Source organism: Oncorhynchus mykiss, chromosome 27, assembly GCF_013265735.2.
Source record: "Oncorhynchus mykiss isolate Arlee chromosome 27, USDA_OmykA_1.1, whole genome shotgun sequence".
In the NCBI taxonomy this organism is placed as follows: Eukaryota; Metazoa; Chordata; class Actinopteri; order Salmoniformes; family Salmonidae; genus Oncorhynchus; species Oncorhynchus mykiss.
The window spans coordinates 26,421,048-26,441,513 of record NC_048591.1 but is presented as its reverse complement, the minus strand read 5'-3'; the positions used below and the strand labels follow the sequence as shown (position 1 = coordinate 26,441,513).

The 20,466-nt window shown below is 43.5% G+C and overlaps 1 protein-coding gene across 2 annotated transcripts in view; it reads left to right on the top strand.

The window, feature by feature from the left end:
* Positions 1–3,173: 3,173 nt before the first annotated feature.
* LOC110507875 (serine/threonine-protein kinase ULK2) overlaps positions 3,174–20,466 on the top strand; it is a 46,379-nt gene continuing 29,086 nt past the window's right edge. For both annotated transcript variants that reach the window (XM_021588261.2, XM_021588260.2), the window contains exons 1-3: positions 3,174–4,490; positions 12,203–12,295; positions 12,504–12,545. In XM_021588261.2, coding sequence (XP_021443936.1) covers positions 4,401–4,490; positions 12,203–12,295; positions 12,504–12,545 — 225 coding nt within the window. In that variant the 5' untranslated portion in view covers positions 3,174–4,400. The remainder of the gene's footprint in view (positions 4,491–12,202; positions 12,296–12,503; positions 12,546–20,466) is intronic.

Sequence of the window (20,466 nt, the reverse complement as noted above, 5' to 3'; positions counted from 1 at the left end):
GTCATTATGACAACATCTCCAATCCATAATCACATCTAGAATTGGCTTTCTATTTCGCAACAAAGCCTCCTTCACACACGCCACCAAACTTACCCCAGTTAAAATGACTGTCCTAGCGATCCTTGACTTCGGCGATGTCATCTACAAAATAGCTTCCAATACTCTACTCAGCAAACTGGAAGCAGTCTTTCACAGTGCCATCCGTTTTGTTTACCAAAGCCCCTTGTACCACCCACCACAGCGACCTGTATGCTCTCATTGGCTGGCCCTCGCTTCATATTCATCGCCAAACCCACTGGCTCCAGGTCATCTATAAGTCTTTGCTAGGTAAAGCCCCGCTTTATCTCAGCTCACTGGTCACCATAGCAGCACCCACCCGTAGCACGCGCTCCAGCAGGTATATTTCACTGGTCACCCCCAAAGCCAACATCTCCTTCGGCCGCCTTTCCTTCCCATTCTCTGCTGCCAATGACTGGAACGAACTGCAAAAATCTCTGAAGCTGGAGACTCATGTCTCCCTCACTAGCTATAAGCACCAGCTGTCAGAGCAGCTCACAGATCACTGCACCTGTACATAGCTCATCTATAAATAGCTCATCCAACTACCTCATCCCCATACTGTTATTTTTATTTTTTATTTTGCTCCTTTGCACCCCAGTATCTCTACTTGCACTCATCTTCTGCACATCTATCACTCCAGTGTTTAATTGTTAAATTGTAATTATTTCACCACTATGGCCTATTTATTACCTTACCCCCCTTGTCTTACCTCATTTGTACACATTGCATATAGACTTTTTCTATTGTATTATTGACTGTATGTTTGTTTGTTCCATGTGTAACTCTGTGTTGTTGTTTGTGTCGCACTGCTTTGCTTTATCTTCGCCAGGTCGCAATTGTAAATGAGAACTTGTTCTCAACTAGCCTACCTGGTTATATAAAGGTGAAATAAAAAATAAATAAAAACAATATATATTTTCCACCATCACCAAAGGGCTATCCAAGTAATTACAACTGTCCTCAAAGAGCAAGTAACCCAACTAATGTATTGGCCAATTGATTGAATATAATTGCATTGATGGCCTTACTGCCTTCGTTTTCCTGTTAAGTTGATGTCCGTTTGTCACGAATCCCGCTTCCTGAGTCTGTGTTTGCCTGTGTTTCTGTCCTGGAGTGTGTTTCCGGTGTCCTGGAACGCACCCTGTCTGGTTGCCGGGCGAATTAGCTTGTTGGGAGATCGATGTTCACCCGCACCTGTATCCCATCAGTAATCTGCACACCTGTCCTGATCATCACCTCTCCCCTTCAAAAGCTCTGACCTGACATCCATTCCCTGCCGGATCGTTAGCCATGAACAGTATGTTGTGCCATAGTATCAGCCTCAAGTTGGATAGAATTTGTTTTGTTGTTTTTTACGTATTGCTTGCCTTAAACTTACCTCCGTTTGTTCTGTCTTCAGTTACTCACCCGGATCATTTACCCCATTCCCGCCTGGTCGTCGGAGGATTCCGCTACCCCATTGGATCCACCTATTTACTCCCATCAACTCACCACCGCTGCCCGCTACGCCACCTATAAATAAATACTCACCTTCTTCCTACTCTCCTTGTCCTGGTCTGCTTCTGGGTTCGATTTTGAAAGAACGTGACACCGTTCCTGTGCAGAAATCAAATTGGCATAAACAAATGTAAAATGCTAATGAATCTCTGTGAAGAAACAGCTAGTCACATGAATAAGAAGTGCAATATCTAGAGCAAGTCACACTAATAAACTATAGGTCTGTTTGGTTTATAAATTAATTAAATAATAAAGGATCCAGGACACTGACAAGGGAGTCAGCTGTTTTTATTTTTCAAACTCATTCAATGGATATGTCATACCTGAATAAATCCAGTAGGGGGAAACATATTCAAAGGAATGACGGATCAGTCTTGAGCCATAATGTCAATCTCTGGTAGCCTTTCACTGTCTCTACTACTCTAACGCTAGATGGGGCTGAACATGCAATGGGGTACCAATACATCATTGGGGTACGTGAGTTTCAGGCTCTGAAATATAATTTCAAAGCATAGTGAGATTGGGCTATCATATTACTGTCCATGGGATGACAATCGATAGGCTATATTTGTTAATGATACTGTAGGCCCATTAACTCAACTCTGGACCTGTAAACCAGATCCACTGCTTTTGTGAATGGTTCCTCTCTAATCAGGATCTGATTTAGACCTGTGACACCAGGTGGGTGCAATTAATTTTCAGAAAACCAGCAGGCTCCGGACCTAGGTAAGATTTGAATACCTCTGATGTAGGTTAATACTTGCACTCATATATCCCAGTAATTTGAAATAGCTAATCACTTGGAAATTATTATGTTGTAGTTATACACGTGCCGCGTTCAACGAATCAGCAAGACGGACATTTTCGAGTTTCCTAGTTCCAACTAGCACATGAACGCGGCATTTATTTTAAGGGTGTCATAGTCAAACAATTGCAAAGTTTTTTTTTTTTTTTTTAATCAAACATACCTCGATACTGGTAGATACATACCAGTTAAATGAACAACCAAAAATGTGTAGCCTAAATTATAATATTTCGTGGACAGACTACGTACATGGAGCATATGACCAATTACACGAGACTTTAGTAAAAATATATATATATTGGTATTATTGAAATTACAGTAACAAATAAACAGGACATCACTACAATTATATTTTATTCTTATGAAACTAAATAAAATAATAAAACAAAAAAAGCCCAGGGGTTACATTTGTATAAACCTATGGTACAGTTGTAAGAATGAATTGTTTTGTTTTTTGTCATTGACTAAATCTAGAGATGTTTGGGAACAGATTTTAATTATTTTATTTTGTGTATGTAAAATTTACCAGAGAAAATTAAGACATTAACTATTAATTAAGTAGGAGTAGGGGAAACTTTTATACACATTGTTTATGAGTGTGACTCTGAAGTTATTTTTGAGCGAGCTAAGTAATTGCATGTTTTACTTCATTAATAACAACGAAATATGTCATATGTTTTTATTCAAATCAAATCAAAGCTACAACACGAGGTTTTAGTTCTGGGTTATTCCAGATTACCTATATTACGACATCGTGGAACTATCCTTCGTCGCGGAGGGCATATTGCGCATTGCTGTAGTCCGCGGGAGGATATGGAATAAAAGATTTGTCACAGTACTCACTTCGTCATTTGTTATGTATTGACATAGGTTAAATTTGTCAGTAGACAAGGCTGTACCTGGCCAATGTGATTGGAAGGGGAAAGACGAAGCCAAAATAATTTAGCAGATTAACTGTATTAAGGGACATACATTCAATGGTTTTACTTGTCGTACGGTAAATGTGAATTTGAATCGGTTGCCATGTCCTTGCTGACCCAAGTATTTTCGCCCTGTGACTGAGATTTGATGAACAATGATGAAAATCAAGGAATTTGAATAGATGCGATTTGGATAACATTGAAGAGAATCGCACGAACGTCAATGTTTTCCAAGCAGAGAGAAGTCTCCTGGATAGAACATCTCACCAGAGGACTAGTATGACAGTAAACTGACTGACACGAATTCTATTGAAACTCAGTAGTGTTGAATTTCATAGCTTTCCAGGAAAATGTATGGGCCTGCATTTGAGATGTTCTTGCAATAACCTGCGATAATCGGATCATTGCTAGTTGTGATCCGTCAATTCAATTGATATTCTGTTTAGGTAGCATGAAGCTAACGTTAAAGCTAACTAGCTACTGTATATAAGATGCTGTTAGCATGGTTGTTTGCCAGCAACAATGGGCAACATGACGTATGTCACAGCATGTCACTCTCTGGTTATATAGTAGAAGTGTCTGTGGGTGTTTGAAGCTTGCAATCTATTTATCCAGAATACTTGACATCATGTAGAATGTCAAGCAAAGCAGTTTTGAGCTAACTAAATGCACATATTTGTAGGTAGCTAGCCAGTGTATAACGTTAGCAATTGGGGTCAGAAAATGACAGCTGGCAGTAGGGACTGACATTGTGTACCTTGGGATTGTGTCCAGCCATGCATAAAGCTGACTGCATTGTCTGATTGTGGAAATCGTTAAACGTCAAACATTACAGAATCTGTTGTAGTTGGCTTCTGACAGGAAATATTTTGACACTAGCTCCAGTTTTGCAGTCTCAGGCAATATCAAAGGTGGACTGGAATGCACGCTTGTCCTTGTAAAACTGACTTGTGTTGTGTAAACGCCACAATCACTAGTTTGCTTGACAGCTAAAGCAACGTTTAGGTGGATACATTGTTGCACCAGGGTTCTGATATCAAAAGAGAGCATCCTTCAACGTGCCTCACTGAAGAAAGAACCTTAAAATACCTGACTTAAATTGGACGGTTACTTTGACAATGGAGACGGTTGGAGACTTTGAATACAGCAGAAAGGACTTGGTGGGACATGGGGCTTTCGCTGTGGTGTTCAAAGGAAGGCACAGAAAGGTAACTATCTGGAACATAGAATGTCTGCATCTCCATCTTTCCCATTGCTTTGCTTGCACCCTCCCTCTCCTCTTTTTTTTCTCAATGATGTTATGTGAGAGTAGTGACGTTTATATAAATCTAGGTCAGTGGCATTGCACTGCAGTAAATAAAATGGCATAATGGCATAATTTTGTTTAGTTTTCCTTCAACTAACTAGACATAAATATTAGTTACGACAGTGATGCAAAAAATTGCAGTTAAATCCATTCTATCCGTTCATAGTCTTCACTGTATTCAAATATAACAATGTTATATACATGTTTGATCATGCATGTTATTGTGTTTCATAAGCCTCGATCATGTGATGATGTTGTGCAATCTTGCGTTATGGTCTGGCACTGGGTGCAGAGAGATGCGAGCCGTTCATTCATGAAACGGATGACTCAAACAGCAGTGAATAGCTCGCTGACGTAGCCAGCCAGCCTAGATAAGGTGGAAAAAGAGCATGTCTGTTTGTTTTTCCTCCTTAAATGACTTCTTTCTCCATCTTCAGTCAGGATATGAGCAATAGTCTACATCTCTATGTAATCCTTTTTTTTTTTATATCAACAATGGAATGCGATGATAGTCATCCTATTAGCTTGATTGTCCACACACTCACAGTGATGATAAGCATCTTGACTGACTGACAGGACTGTGGTGACTGTCCATGATGGGGATGTGGACCAAACAGTGTTCTGTTGATCCAGGTGCAGCTGAAGGACGGTCAGAGAGTAGAGACTGTTACATATTTCTGAGCCTGCTCCACATCTATCTCACTGTGTGATGCATCCAGGGATTATGTTACCATGCTACCCTATTGCCACTGTGTAGTGTACAGTATTGTATTAATTTATTCTGAGAGCAGAACATCAGTATGCAAAGATTCATAATACAGTAGGTAGCTACTCCAATGGTGAAGGTATGTCAACATTAAGACAATATGGATACAATAACAGGGGTGTCAAACTCAAATTCACACACAAACCATATTGATAAAATACAAGGAATTTGCGGGCCAGACATTTTACATAAAAGGGATGATATCATCTATTGCCACTGTGCAGTATCAAACTTTATTTGTCACATGCGCCGAATACAAGTGTGGACTTTACTGTGAAATGCTTACTTACAAGCCCTTAACCAACAGTGCAGTTCAAGAAGAAGAAAATATTTACCACGTAGACAATAATAAAAAGTAACACAATAAGAACAACAATAACGAGGCTAAATACAGGGGGCACCGGTACCGAGTCAGAGCGCAGGGGTACAGGCTAGTTGAGGTAATCTGTACATGTAGGTGGGGGCAAAGTGACTATGCATAGGTAACAAACAAACAGCGAGTAGCAGCAGTGTACAAAAGGGAGGGGGTTCGATGTAAATTGTCCGGTGGCAATTTTATGACTTGTTCAGCAGTCATGGCTTGGGGGTAGAAGCTGCTGAGGAGCCTTTTGGTCCTAGACTTGGCGCTCCGGCACCGCTTGCCGTGGGGTAGCAGACAAAACGGTATAACTTGGGTGGCTGGAGTCTCTGACAATTTTATGGGCTTTCCTCTGACACCGCCTATTATATAGGTCCTGGGTGGCAGGGAGCTTGGCCCCAGTGATGCACTACCGTCTGTCGCTCCATACGGTCAGATGCCGAGCAGTTGCCATACCAGGCGGTGAGGCAACTGGTCAGGATGCTCTCGATGGTGCAGCTGTAGAACCTTTTGAGGATCTGGGGACCCATGCCAAATCCTTTCAGTCTCCTGAGGGGGAAAAGGTTTTGTCGTGCCCTCTTCACGACTGTCTTGGTATGTTTGGACCATGATAGTTCGTTGGTGATGTGGACACCCAGGAACATGAAACTCTCAACCCGCTCCACTACAGCCCCCTCGACGTTAATGGTGGCCTGTTCGGCCTGCCTTTTCCTGTAGTCCACGATCAGCTCCTTTTGTCTTGCTCACATTGAGGGAGAGGTTGTTGTCCTGGCACCACAATACCAGTTCTCTGACCTCCCTATAGGCCGCCTCGTTGTCGGTGATCAGGCCTACCTACCACTGTTGTGTCGTCAGCAAACGTAATGATGGTGTTGGAGTCGTGTTTGGCCATGCAGTCGTGGGTGACCAGGGAGTACAGGAGGGGACGAAGTACACACCCCAGAGGAGCCCCAGTGTTAAGGATCAGCGTGGCAGACTTGTTGTTGCCTACTCTTACCACCTGGGGGCAACCCATCAGGAAGTCCAGGATCCATTTGCAGAGGGAGGTGTTTAGTCCCAGAGTCCTTAGCTTAGTGATGAGCTTCGTGGGCACTATGGTGTTGAACGCTGAGCTGTATATTCGGTGAACATTCTCACATAGGGGTTCCTTTTGTCCAGGTGAGAAAGGGCAGTGTGCAGTGCAATTGAGATTGCGTCATCTGTGGATCTGTTGGGGTGGTATGTGAATTGAGGTGGGTCTAAGGTGTCCGGGAGGATGCTGTTGATGTGAGCCATGACCAGCCATCGTTTCGGCAGGTTACCTTTGCTTCCTTGGGCACAGGGACTATGGTGGTCTGCTTGAAACATGTAGGTATTATAGACTCGGTCAGGGAGAGGTTGAAAATGTCAGTGAAGACACCTGACAGTTGGTCCGCACATGCTTTGAGTACACGTCCTGGTAATCCGTCTGGCCCAGCGGCTTTGTGAATGTTGACCTGTTTAAAGGTTTTATTCACATTGACTAGAGCGTTATCGCACAGTCACTTAGAACAGCTGGTGCTCTCGTGCATGCTTCAGTGTTGCTTGCCTCGAAGTGAACATAAAAGGCTTTTAGCTCATCTGGTAGGCTCGCGTCACTGGGCAGCTCGCGTCTGAGTTTCCTTTTGTTGTCTGTTTATAGTTTAAGCCCTGCAACATCCAACGAACATCAGAGACGGTGTAGTAGGATTTAATCTTAATCCTGTATTGACGCTTTGCTTGTTTGATGGTTCATCTGAGGGCATTGCAGGATTTCTTGTAAGCGTCCGGATTAGTCTCCCGCTCCTTGAAAGAGACAGCTGTAGCCTTTAGCTCGATGCAGATGTTGCCTGTATTCCATGGCTTCTGTTTGGGATATGTACGTACAGCCACTGTGGGACGACGTCATTGATGCATGACGTCATCGATGTACTTATTGATGAAGCCGATGACTGAGGTGGTATACTCTCAATGCCATTGGATGAATCTCGGAACATATTCCATTCTGTGCTTGCAAAACAGTCCTGTAGCGTAGCATCTGCGTCATCTGACCACTTCCATATTGAGCAAGTCACTGGTACTTCCTGCCAGAGTTTTTGCTTGTTAAGCAGGAATCAGGAGGATAGAATTGTGGTCAGATTTGCCAAATGGAGGGTGTGGGGGAGCTATATGTGTATCTCTGTGAATAGAGTAAAGGTGATCTAGGATTTAAAAAATTCCCTGGTTGCACATGTGACATGCTGTAAAAAGTTTGGTTAAACTGATTTAAGTTTGCCTGCATTAAAGTCCCCAGCCACTAGGAGCGCCGCTTCTGGGTGAGCATTTTCTTCTTTGCTCATGGCCTTATAGAGTTGGTAGAGTGAGCTTTGTGGTGGTAAATAACATTTGTCCAGCCTTTGCTGCTATGCTTACAGATGTGCATAATATGCTGTGACCCTAATCAAAACGTTTTTAATAACTCCAAATAACAAAAACGTTGCTAGGTTGTTGTAACATTTGAAATTGAAACATGTTTTTTTTATTCATTGCCGCAAGCACATCAGGCTGTAATTTCATAAAGTAGATGACTCAACTGTTGACTCATTTATACTCATTGTGTGTCCTATTGTCCTTTAGTAGTAACTTATACCCGCTTGTGAATCCTTTATCTTGTAACTTTTTGACAACCAAGTTAAAATTCTGTGTGCTACAGCAATGAACTGTTAGAACCAACACTTGGCATGGACATTTAGCCTACAACAGTTTAAACTTTCGGTCTGGTAGAAGATTAGGTCAGTGGCATTCATGATGATACAGCGCACTGGTTTTTGTGTGTGGGTCTGGGAGAAGGGGTGTGTGTGTGACAATGCACAACCGGTTGGCAGTGCCTGCTGGGACTTGTAGTGCAGCGCATCGCGGGCGGTATGGAAGCGGGCTGAAATGAATTGACAACCCAAATCACTGAGTGGGCCGGATAGAAATGTGTCATGGACCGGGTTCTGCATGCGGGCTTTGTTTGACATGTGCGTTATAGGGACACCTACAGTATAGTGTCATAGCTGGGTTGTCATGGTAACATAGTATTGTACATTTCACTGTTATTGAGGAGCCTGAGCTGGAGTGTAGTTTATGTTCATACTGTACATAGCCCTATGCGTTTGCCTGTGACCAGAACATAGCAGCTAAATTTAGTGTACATTTGAAGCTGTGTGTACTACCAGTGTACTGGTATGTGACCTGATGTCCTTCTTCCAGTGATGTTCTTGAGCTGGTTAAAATGCAAGCACCAATAACATCCCGTTCTGTCTGTCCTCCATCTCATAGCCTAGGTGGAAATAATCCTATAAATATAAGGCATGCCGATGCAGGGTTATAAATATTCCAATCACATGATGCCAGGTCCACTTTTAACAGGGCTGATGAATTGCCTCATCTTTTAAGCATCCTACTGTAGTTTGAACTAGCCCTGCTGTCACTGTTTAGACCAGGGATGGGCAACTTTTATGGGGTGGGGACCACCAAAAAATCTGAACTCAGTTATTCGCTGGTCTGTGTACCTGCATCCGTAACCCCCCCCCCCCCCCCACACATTTTTGTTCCCCCCTCTTGGTTTGATAGTGGAGAGACAGCAGATAATTCGAACATAATAACAAGTTTAGATAGCTGACTGCAAAACTAATTTAGCATTCAAAACTATTTTAGCTGACATGGGCTAAATGACTGACTGTCAGTGACGTACAGAGCCTTTGGAAAGTATTCAGACCCCTTGACTTTTTCCACATTTTGTTACTTTATGGCCTTATTCTAAAATTGATGAAATTGTTTCCCCCCATAAACGTACACACAATACCCCATAATGACAAAGCAATAGTAGGTTTTTAGACATTTTTGCAAATTTATGGCAAATTAAAAAACTGAAATCACATTTATACAAGCATTCAGACCCTTTACTCAGTACTTTGTTGAAGCACCTTTGTCAGTGATTACAGCATTGAGTCTTCTCTTTAATATTGTAGCTTCCATCAATGTAATTGTCTGCATCACTTTCAATCCCCCATTGTTGTCCTTGTCCTATTGTCTGTTTCTTTGTCTCCTGTGATCTATTCACTAAGTCCTGCAGCCATGCCGTCACTATTGAGATCGCATATGCGTTTGCGTGTTGTCTTTTCTTTGTGGGTTTTGTCTTACACAGTGTAGTCATGGCGGCAGAGCCTAGTGGTTAAGAGCGTTGGGACACTAGCTGAAAAGTTGCGGGTTCAAATCCTGAGCACAAATTATTATCTACAATGACGGCCTACCCCGGGCCAAACTCGGACGATGCTTGGCCAATTGTGCGCTGCCCAATGGGACTCCCAATCACGGCCGGTTGTGATACAGCCTGGAATCAGGGTCTGTAGTGACGCCTCTAGCACTGAGATGCAGTGCCTTAGACCGTTGCGCCACTCGGGAGCCTCATCAGGCTATACCTGCTGAAAGGGGCTAACAATAGATTTATTTGGATTGTTCTGGTTCAACGTCAGCAATAGTTTTGGCAGTTTTGCTTTAAACAATCAGTGTATATGGTAATTTTAAGATAGAGGGTAAAGTTGATAATGCCATAGCTAATTTGTATAAACGATAAATATTGATGTATTACTAGCTCAAACTTTGAATCTGCAAAAACAACAAGTTTAATTAGTAGGTGATGGTGATTTATTCAGCTCAGACAGATCCAGCTAAGAGAGGCCCAGCTCAGACAGATCCAGCTAAGAGAGGCCCAGCTCAGACAGATCCAGCTAAGGGAGGCCCAGCTCAGACAGATCCAGCTAAGGGAGGCCCAGCTCAGACAGATCCAGCTAAGGGAGGCCCAGCTCAGACAGATCCAGCTAAGGGAGGCCCAGCTCAGACAGATCCAGCTAAGGGAGGCCCAGCTCAGACAGATCCAGCTAAGGGAGGCCCAGCTCAGACAGATCCAGCTAAGGGAGGCCCAGCTCAGACAGATCCAGCTAAGGGAGGCCCAGCTCAGACAGATCCAGCTAAGGGAGGCCCAGCTCAGACAGATCCAGCTAAGGGAGGCCCAGCTCAGACAGATCCAGCTAAGGGAGGCCCAGCTCAGACAGATCCAGCTAAGGGAGGCCCAGCTCAGACAGATCCAGCTAAGGGAGGCCCAGCTCAGACAGATCCAGCTAAGGGAGGCCCAGCTCATGAGCTCCATCAGCAGAAGATTTTAATTTAGAATGGAAAATGTATGTTTGTGCATCGTATCGCATCAAACTGAATGACATCAATTTATTCTCTAGTCAAACCGAATCGCACCAAATCATTTCAAACTAAAACATATTGTTCCCGTATAGGAGCCCATGTGTCTAGATGTGTAGCGAATCGCCTTGAAAGGGAGAGATGCCCATCCCTATGTTGCTGACATTAAAGGCTTCCACATGTTTTTGTTCGGCTGGCACCTAATAGTTGCTCACATAGTCCCTTAAAAGACCTTCACTTGAAAAACAAGAAAAAAAAACAGCAATAGTCCATCTTGAGGCACCGTAGCCATTATGCACTTCCTCAAAATAATTTAAGATAACGGAAGAAATTGTCAGAGGAGATCTTAGTTGTGCAATTTTACATCTAACTAATAAAAAAAAGTCCAATGGAAAGTGCTTACTTTTCCCTTCAGTCTCTCTGACTGTCTCTGTGTCATCATAGCAGGAGCCTGGTCATAAACTTGATTTGGTGCAAACAATACCCACCACCCTCTGCTCAGCATTACACCATAGGCCGATGGGGTGATTCTATTGTACGGGGTTTCTGTTTGCTGCACTGCCTCGATATATGTCACGGTTGGCTGGGGCATGCTGTCACGTGCTGCCTCCCTGTGCTACTACCAGTAGAACCCTGTCTAGTGGCAGATCCAATTGCAACACAGAATTAAAACCTCTCCTATTAACCTAGATTCGTTTGGAAAGCAGCAGCCCTTTTTATTCATAGAATTCCTCTCGGAAAGTCTTACAATGCACCATCCATTCCACCTAGCCTAATAATGTAGGCTAGTTGTGGTCATTGTCCAAGCTCAGTGTCTCTGTATCTCAAGGGCAAATAAATCAAGCATTTTGTGTCATGTGAGCTTGAATAGTGATTTTTTAATAAGCTACTCCGTCACACTAAGGGCTCATGTGAATGAAGAAAGCATGGAAACGGTCTCTAAACTTGAGTAGAAAAAAGGTCTCTCGCTCAGGTTTTAGTGGAAGTGGGCTACCTCGCATGATAACTCAGTGTTCTAGTATTCTTTTGACTGTTTTGTCATTCAGTGTCACAGAGGCCTATCTGATTGAAACCCGAGAAACCTGTGTTGATTTAATGTCTAAGTTGTTCTCTTCCCCCGCATCTCTCTCACAAACAATGATGCACAGTGCACACAAAGCAATTAAAGGCCAGCTGGCCTAGGCTTTACACACACGTGTGAGTGATGGGGGAACTGAACACATCTAAAGGGATTTTAACTAATTGTTCTTTATTTCTCTCCTTGCTCCATCTGCAGAAGACGGATTGGGAGGTGGCCGTCAAGAGCATTAACAAGAAGAACCTCTCCAAGTCCCAGATCCTGCTTGGCAAGGAAATAAAAATCCTCAAGGTGAGTAGTATGCTTAACCTAATTGCTTGTCATTTATCTTGGAAACGTATTTAAAGAATTAGTTGACATCGATCCTCCATCAGCCAGCAGGTTTGATTGAAAGGCCTTGACTTCCTTGTTATAAATGTAAATAGAAGCCAGTCGTCACGTCAACAGTACAGTAGCTAATGCATCACTAATGTGCTTCTTTCTTCATTACTTTTCCCAGGAACTTCAACATGAGAACATTGTGGCACTTTACGATGTCCAGGTAAGTCCTTATCTGGTTTTCCATTGAAGTAAGGTCGAGCTTAGCTGATTGCAGGCAGACTGGGTGTGTCTACTGCATTTGAGTTAGCCTAACTTCACTAAAGCTGCGTGCTGACAGCCTCCAGTTCACTCTGGTGCTTTTTACGATGGCCGCTCTTCGATTCAACTAGCCATTCTCTTCAACAGTGCTCAATTAGACCTACATGGCTAGAATCCAATTATTTTATTCATTATAACCAGCCAAATGGGACAGTGCATGGGCAGTGCAGTGCAACTGTACACAAGCAGAACAATCTCAATCACTAGATCACCAGTGAGACAGACAGATACATAATGATTTGCCAAGCTCTTGAGTAGACCTTTTCTCTGTTTGCCCGGTCCATGCGGAGCTGGCTGCAGATTACCAGAGCAGAAGTATGTGTTTAATGTTAGTGGACATTCATGTGTAAACCATTAACTCCGATAAGACTTCTGACTGGTGGTCCAAGGCTGTGACCACTGATTGACTGGTGGAGCTTCTCAGTCACATGACACCACATGACTGGCCATGGTTACTCCAGCATCACGCCCATCACCTCCGCTGGTGGTCAATCAGCACACACCGCTGACAGTCCTCAGTGATGTAACGGGGCCAGGGGGCAGGGTCGTCCACTTCAAGGTGGGTGACAAAATGGCTGCCATCAAAGGTCAGGTTTTAGTCTAACTCACCATGACCTTACTTCATGGTGACTACTGGACCTGTAGCTTTGGTTCACCATGGAAATCACTGAGAGCTGTCTGTAAAAGAGCAGGAAAGCCTTTGAAAATCAGCTTAGCTCAGCCCTCAGTCCGAGAGCTCTCTGTGTGCGTGGGTTTTATTGTTCACTCCAAGGTTAGCAGGTAGTCCTATGAGTCGCTCTGCGTTCTCTATTTATAAAAAGCCTTTCCAGTAGGGTTCCAGCCAATAGGGAGAGATGGAAAGAGCTGTAAAGAGAGAGAGAGTTATTGAAGTCATGATCAAGCAGCGCTGCCCACATGGTGAGGCACTTTCTTTGTTTACGTAAGCCTCCCACCGGGACCCTGCTGCTCTACCCATCCGGCCCTCCTCCCTTCATCCCTCTCTCCGCACCCCTGATGTGATCACCACTTATAGTCAGACCTTTCATTATACTAATGTAGCGTGTGATGTATAATGTGTTTGAAAGCCCCTTATCAATACTGAATGGACTGAATGGATGGAAGTAGGTTAAACCCACTAATACAGGCACTAGGTGCCAATATATTTTCATACCCCTTATGATTAAGGTTATGATTGGGGGTCAGGGAGTCTGATCATAGATAACTACTTGACCAAGAGTATCAAATCAAATCAAATTTTATTTGTCAAAATCAAATCAAATTTTATTTGTCACATACACATGGTTAGCAGATGTTAATGCGAGTGTAGCGCAATGCTTGTGCTTCTAGTTCCGACAATGCAGTAATAACCAACAAGTAATCTAACTAACAATTCCAAAACTACGGTCTTATATACAGTGTAAGGGGATAAAGAATATGTACATAAGGATATATGAATGAGTGATGGTACAGAGCAGCATAGGCAGGATACAGTAGATGGTATTGAGTACAGTATATACATGAGGTGAGTATGTAAACAAAGTGGCATAGTTAAAGTGGCTAGTGATACATGTATTACATAAAGATGCAGTCGATGATATAAAGTACAGTATATATGAATGCATATGAGATGAATAATGTAGGGTAAGTAACATTATATAAGGTAGCATTGTTTAAAGTGGCTAGTGATATATTTACATCATTTCCCATCAATTCCCATTATTAAAGTGGCTGGAGTTGAGTCAGTGTCAGTGTGTTGGCAGCAGCCACTCAATGTTAGTGGTGGCTGTTTAACAGTCTGATGGCCTTGAGATAGAAGCTGTTTTTCAGTCTCTCGGTCCCAGCTTTGATGCACCTGTACTGACCTCGCCTTCTGGATGATAGCGGGGTGAACAGGCAGTGGCTCGGGTGGTTGATGTCCTTGATGATCTTTATGGCCTTCCTGTAACATCGGGTGGTGTAGGTGTCCTGGAGGGCAGGTAGTTTGCCCCCGGTGATGCGTTGTGCAGACCTCACTACCCTCTGGAGAGCCTTAAGGTTTTGGGCGGAGCAGTTGCCGTACCAGGCGGTGATACAGCCCGCCAGGATGCTCTCGATTGTGCATCTGTAGAAGTTTGTGAGTGCTTTTGGTGACAAACCAAATTTCTTCAGCCTCCTGAGGTTGAAGAGGCGCCGCTGCGCCTTCTTCACGATGCTGTCTGTGTGAGTGGACCAATTCAGTTTGTCTGTGATGTGTATGCCGAGGAACTTAAAACTTGCTACCCTCTCCACTACTGTTCCATCGATGTGGATAGGGGGGTGTTCCCTCTGCTGTTTCCTGAAGTCCACAATCATCTCCTTAGTTTTGTTGACGTTGAGTGTGAGGTTATTTTCCTGACACCACACTCCGAGGGCCCTCACCTCCTCCCTGTAGGCCGTCTCGTCGTTGTTGGTAATCAAGCCTACCACTGTTGTGTCGTCTGGAAACGACACAACAGTTCTCGTCGAACATCTCATTCAAAAGTCATGGGCATTAAAATGGAGTTGGTCCCCTCCTTTGCTGCATAACAGCCTCTACTCTTCTGTGAATGCATTCCACTAGATGTTAGAATATTGCTGCGGGGACTTGCTTCCATTCAGCCACAACAGCATTAGTGAGGTCGGGCACTACTGTTGGGCTATTAGGGCTGGCTCGCAGAACAGGTTTCCAATTCATCTCAAAGGTATTTCATGGGGTTGAGGTCAGGGCTCTGTGCAGGCCAGTCAAGTTCTTCCACACTGATCTCGACAAATAATTTCTATATTGTCATGCTGAAACAGGAAAGGGCCTTCCCCAAACTGTTGCCACAAAGTTTGAAGCACATAATCGTCTAGAATGTCATTGTATACTTTTGTGTTAAGATTTCCCTTTTTACTGGAAATAAGGGGCCTAGCCCGACCTATGGAAAAATCCCAGACCATTATTCCTCCTCCACCAAACTTTACAGTTGGGACTATGCATTCGAACAGGTAGAGTTCTCCAAACCCAAGCATTCTCCAAACCCAGATTCCTTTGTCGGACTGCCAGATGGTCATCACTCCAGAGAATGTGTTTCCACTGCTCCAGAGTCAAATGATGGTGAGTTTTTCACCACTCCAGCCACGTTTGGCATTGCGCATGGTGATGTTAGGCTTGTGTGTGGCTGCTCGGCCATGGAAACCCATTTTGTTAAGCTCCCGGTGAACAGTTCTTGTGCTGACGTTGTTTCCAGAGGCAGTTTGAAACTCTGTAGTGAGTGTTGCAACCGAGGACAGATGATTTTTACGCGCTACGTGCTTCAGCACCCGGCAGTCCCGTTCTGTGAGCTTATGTGGCCTATCACTTATCGGCTGAGTCGTTGTTGCGCCTAGAGGTTTCCACTTAAAAAAATACAGCACTTACAGTTAACCGTGGCAGCTCTAGCAGGGCAGAAATTTGACAGACTTGTTGGGAAGGTGGCATCCTATGACAGTGCCATGTTGAGTCGCTGAGCTCTTCAGTAAGGCCATTCTACTGCCAATGTTTGGCTATGGAGATTGCATTTGTTGTATGCTTGTTTGTATACACCTGTCAGCATCGGGTGTAGCTGAAATAACCGAATCCACTAATTTGAAGGGATGTCCACATCATTTTGTGTATATATATATATACTGGATGTGGTTAGGGGAGCGGGCAAGTTCTACCTGGAAGTGAGTAGGAATGCCATAGAACACTAACCATAATTGAAGACACTGGTTTGGACTTTGTGTGTAGTGTCTTAGTCAGTCTCTCTCTTTCTCTCCCCTCTCTTCTCCTCTCCCCCCATTGGCAGTAACCTCCCTGGGCCATCTCTCCCCTCTGCAGCTGTCACTTTTGGCACACAGGCAGTGGGGCTTAGAGATGCCGTCTGAAAGGGAAGAGAGGAGAGACTGCAGCTTTGGCGTTTTAGAGGGAGACAAAGATAGTGTTGCACTGTTATTGATGGGTGTTAGGCCTCCAAGCGCTCTCTCTCTTTCTAGGGTTTATTTTCACTCTGTCTCTTTCTATTGCACTCTCTCATTTCTCTCCATTTGTTTTGTTCCCCTGGTCATGGTTCCCCCTCTCCAGTCACCAGTTACAATCTTGGCCTTTCTGTATGTCTGTCTGTCTGTTATGATGTTTCTTCCACTCTCTGACCATCTGAATGTGCAGCCTGACCGTAATGGAGAAGTGTGGGAGAACCTGGCTTTGTGACTACTGGGTTTCTCTCTCCCTGTCATTCTTCCCTCTTTCCCTTCCTCCCTTTTTTTTCTCCCTCTCCTACTTCTCTCTCTCTCTCTCCCTCCTGTCTCTCTGTCTCTCTCTCTGTGTGGGCCTCTGCCCAGCCTCTTCAGCTATTCTGGCTTGCACTACATGCACCGGGTCACTCAGTTTACCCAGAGAGCTGTAAATGATAGGGCTTGTGCAACAACCACCAGACAGAGTTACAGCATTGTCCTGGCGGGGGCATTGGGATACCCTCCCCCCTCCCTCTGACTGACAAGGAAAATAGTTGCCATTGTCGGCAAGGTCGCTGTTGTGAGACAAATACCTAAGACAGCTGCCACCCTATCTTTCCAATAGAAGATAGCAGGTGCTCATGCATCTTTGCCCTCATTCCTGTGGATGTTTATGGAGCTCCGGTTAAAGGTGCAATATGCATAAATCGCTCCACCATTTAATCTCAAACGCAGTAAAAAATAATAATTCAATAACCAAAAATAATGTATTTTCAACTGTTTGAAGCTGGTGTTCAAAACCAATAGTAAAAGACGCAAAATGTAACTCAACAATAGGAAACATAGAAATAGAACACACAGAACCGATTATACAGCTTCATAGACGTGCTTTTATTGAGTGACAGATCTATAACTCACATTTCTATGTGAATTTGGTATGGTTGCCCAAAACGTTAAATATTGTAGCTTTAACATTTAGCAAGGCCTAGCACGGGGGTAGGCAACTAGATTCAGCCACAGGCTGATTTTTTTTGTGTGGGGGGGCGGAACATAATTATATTAATTTGACACTGCAAATTGACCACAACTAAGCCCAAAAAGAGATTGTATTTGAAAATAACAATTTCATACCTTATTTAAATTGAGACACGATCACATATTTATTTGTGGGAATAATTTGGAACAGGTATTTTTTATTTGTGGGAATTGGGATTTCTGCAATTGATATCTTTTTTGGCTGAATTCCTGGTATTGCTGAATAAAAAATAAAAAAAATGTTTTTGTCCAAATAGTAAAATAACAAAAACTAGACCTGACATCTGGATTCAGATATAGGCCTAGATATTAACCTGTCCTTACTCCTACTCTTCAGTCTTAGTTGAGGTGGAGGGCCGCTAGTGGTTATCGATGCCACACCCCTGAAAGGCCAATTAAGCAAGTGTGGTCTGTTTACAGTCGACAGTCATTAGTTGAGGGTAGGAGGACTGTCACTGCGTGTTTGTAAGAGTGTGAGGTGGTGCCTCGTTAGAGAAGGCTGCTTGAAAGGCCCGCTTCACGGTGAGGGCTACTTTAGATCTAAATGTTGGCAAAACATATAGCCTATAGACACAAACATCACAGACCTTGTGATAGCAATCATTTATGTAGTATACAGTAAACCCTATGAGGGCTATGCAGAGACCTCCTCACTCACACACACACACACACACACAGCAATCACTAGCACACACACACACACACACACACACACACACACACACACACACAACTACATCACGTACACACACACACACAACAATTATTAGTACACACACACACACGCGTGCTCTCACACAATCACACTGTTGCTATTCCTGTTCTTCTGGCCTACACCACTGTGTGCTAATACCTCAGTGACACATTAGTGTGAATGTGGTCTCTAACCATGCACTGACTAGTTTCACACACATTCTTTGTGAACCCCTGTGTGTGTGAGATTTCCGACTGTTTTTATCTCCTTCTGCACGTATTGGAAGTCTGAAACCAACGTCTGATAAATGACTCAATATAACTCATTAATTAGAGTGTTTTCAGAAAAGAGTCATGTTTATAAAGCCAGTATAGGAGTAGGGCTGGGTGACGGGAAGGTTTCAGAGCTTATTCTGATCCTGGGGTGTTCTGCTCATTAGGCTTCTGTCATAATAACAGGCCTATGCAACACTAGCTAGGCTACGTCTGCAACACTAGCTAGGCTACGTCTGCAACACTAGCTAGGCTACGTCTGTCCCTGCTCTTCCTTATGGAGCTATTAGCATTAAGAGGGAGGGAGGCAGCAGTGTGATGCAGAGAACCGTAATCACAGAGTCTCTCTCCAGGCTGACACAGCCCAGACTGTACAGCATGGCTCGGTACATACCTGCTATTTCATTAAAGGTTCACTGCAGAGAGCGTGTGTAAGTGGTAGACCCATAAGGCATTGAAATGGATTCGAGACTATCTTGAATTGGCATCTTTGACACTAGCCTGGTACACAGCCCACACTGATTCACCAGACATGAAACTGGAGAGGGAGAGGTTGACCAATAAGAGGCACAACAAAAATAGAAAGAAGTAGGTCTACAGGTTAATTTGCATTATTTTTGTTAGTCATCAAACATTTTATTTATCACACGCGCACAGCATACAGAGCCTAGTTTGAGGAGCGGAATAGCCTACAACCTGTCAGTCAGCAAGAGAGTAGCTCCTCAAAAAGACTGCAGGCTACTGGAGTGAAACCTGCTTTTGTAAGCCCAGTCATTGTGCAACAAATAACAAACGCTAAATGCAATCGCGTGTTAACTTTGGTGCCAAGATTAAAAAGGATCTATTTTTATTTCTTAATCTCAACTGGTAAACCGTGCCTCCCATTCGCCATTCGGATGGATGCCTGTCGATCGTTGACTATCAGACGTGACCCACCACTTTGCAATGTCAGCTTGAGGCAGTGTAATTGTTTACTTTACTTCAAATAATGTGGCATATCTTACCTTGCTTCAAATTAGCTTTGCGAAAATCCATCCACAGAAACGTGGTGGCAATTATTTTCTAAAGACTTCCTCTTGCCATTAATCAGCATTTCTCTCCTCTTGTATTGGTTTTCATATCAACTTTCTTTCGTTGTCCAGAAGCACAATCTTAGTCATATTAGCAACCCATCGTAGTAGTTGCTATTAGATGTTCATCTCTGTCACATATGGAACTGCTCGCATTAGGTGTGCTGTTTACAACTGTCTTCCCCATAATGCATTTTGGTAAATGTTTGAAAATGACATTTTATTAGCTGCTTCATTATAGGAGTAGCATGTTGAATACTAAGCTACAGTCTTTTGACTGGATGAAGATAGGCTTGATATTGTTGCATGTTCTATTAAGTTCTTAATGAAAAATGTCTGGTCCTTGTATGCATGCATAGTTTTAGAGAAATAAATAAGTCCAATGGGTTTGTATGGGGTTATTTTGGGCCTAAGCTTGTCGTCTGCCTTCTTGCCTTGGGACGATTACCATTGTTAGGGCGGAAACATTAGCATCTCGTCATTATATACAGATCTCTGATAGTATTTTCTGTCGGTCACGTCATTTTACTGTTTGGATTATTATTTATTTTTACTGGTTAATGAGGGTCAGTTAGTGAGCAGTTAAATTGACCAACATGTGCATCCCTAGAAAGAAGAGAGGCAGGGTAGGAGGCGGGTTTGCTTATGAAGTTGAAGATGCATGCGTCTGTGAGGCAGTCCCGTGGTGGAAGCTTTCAAAACCTCTTCTGAACTCTGGTAGAACACTGTGTGTGTGTGTGTGTGTGTGTGTGTGTGTGTGGAAAGAAGGGGAGGTAAACGGGGTGGGGGCTGACTTGATAA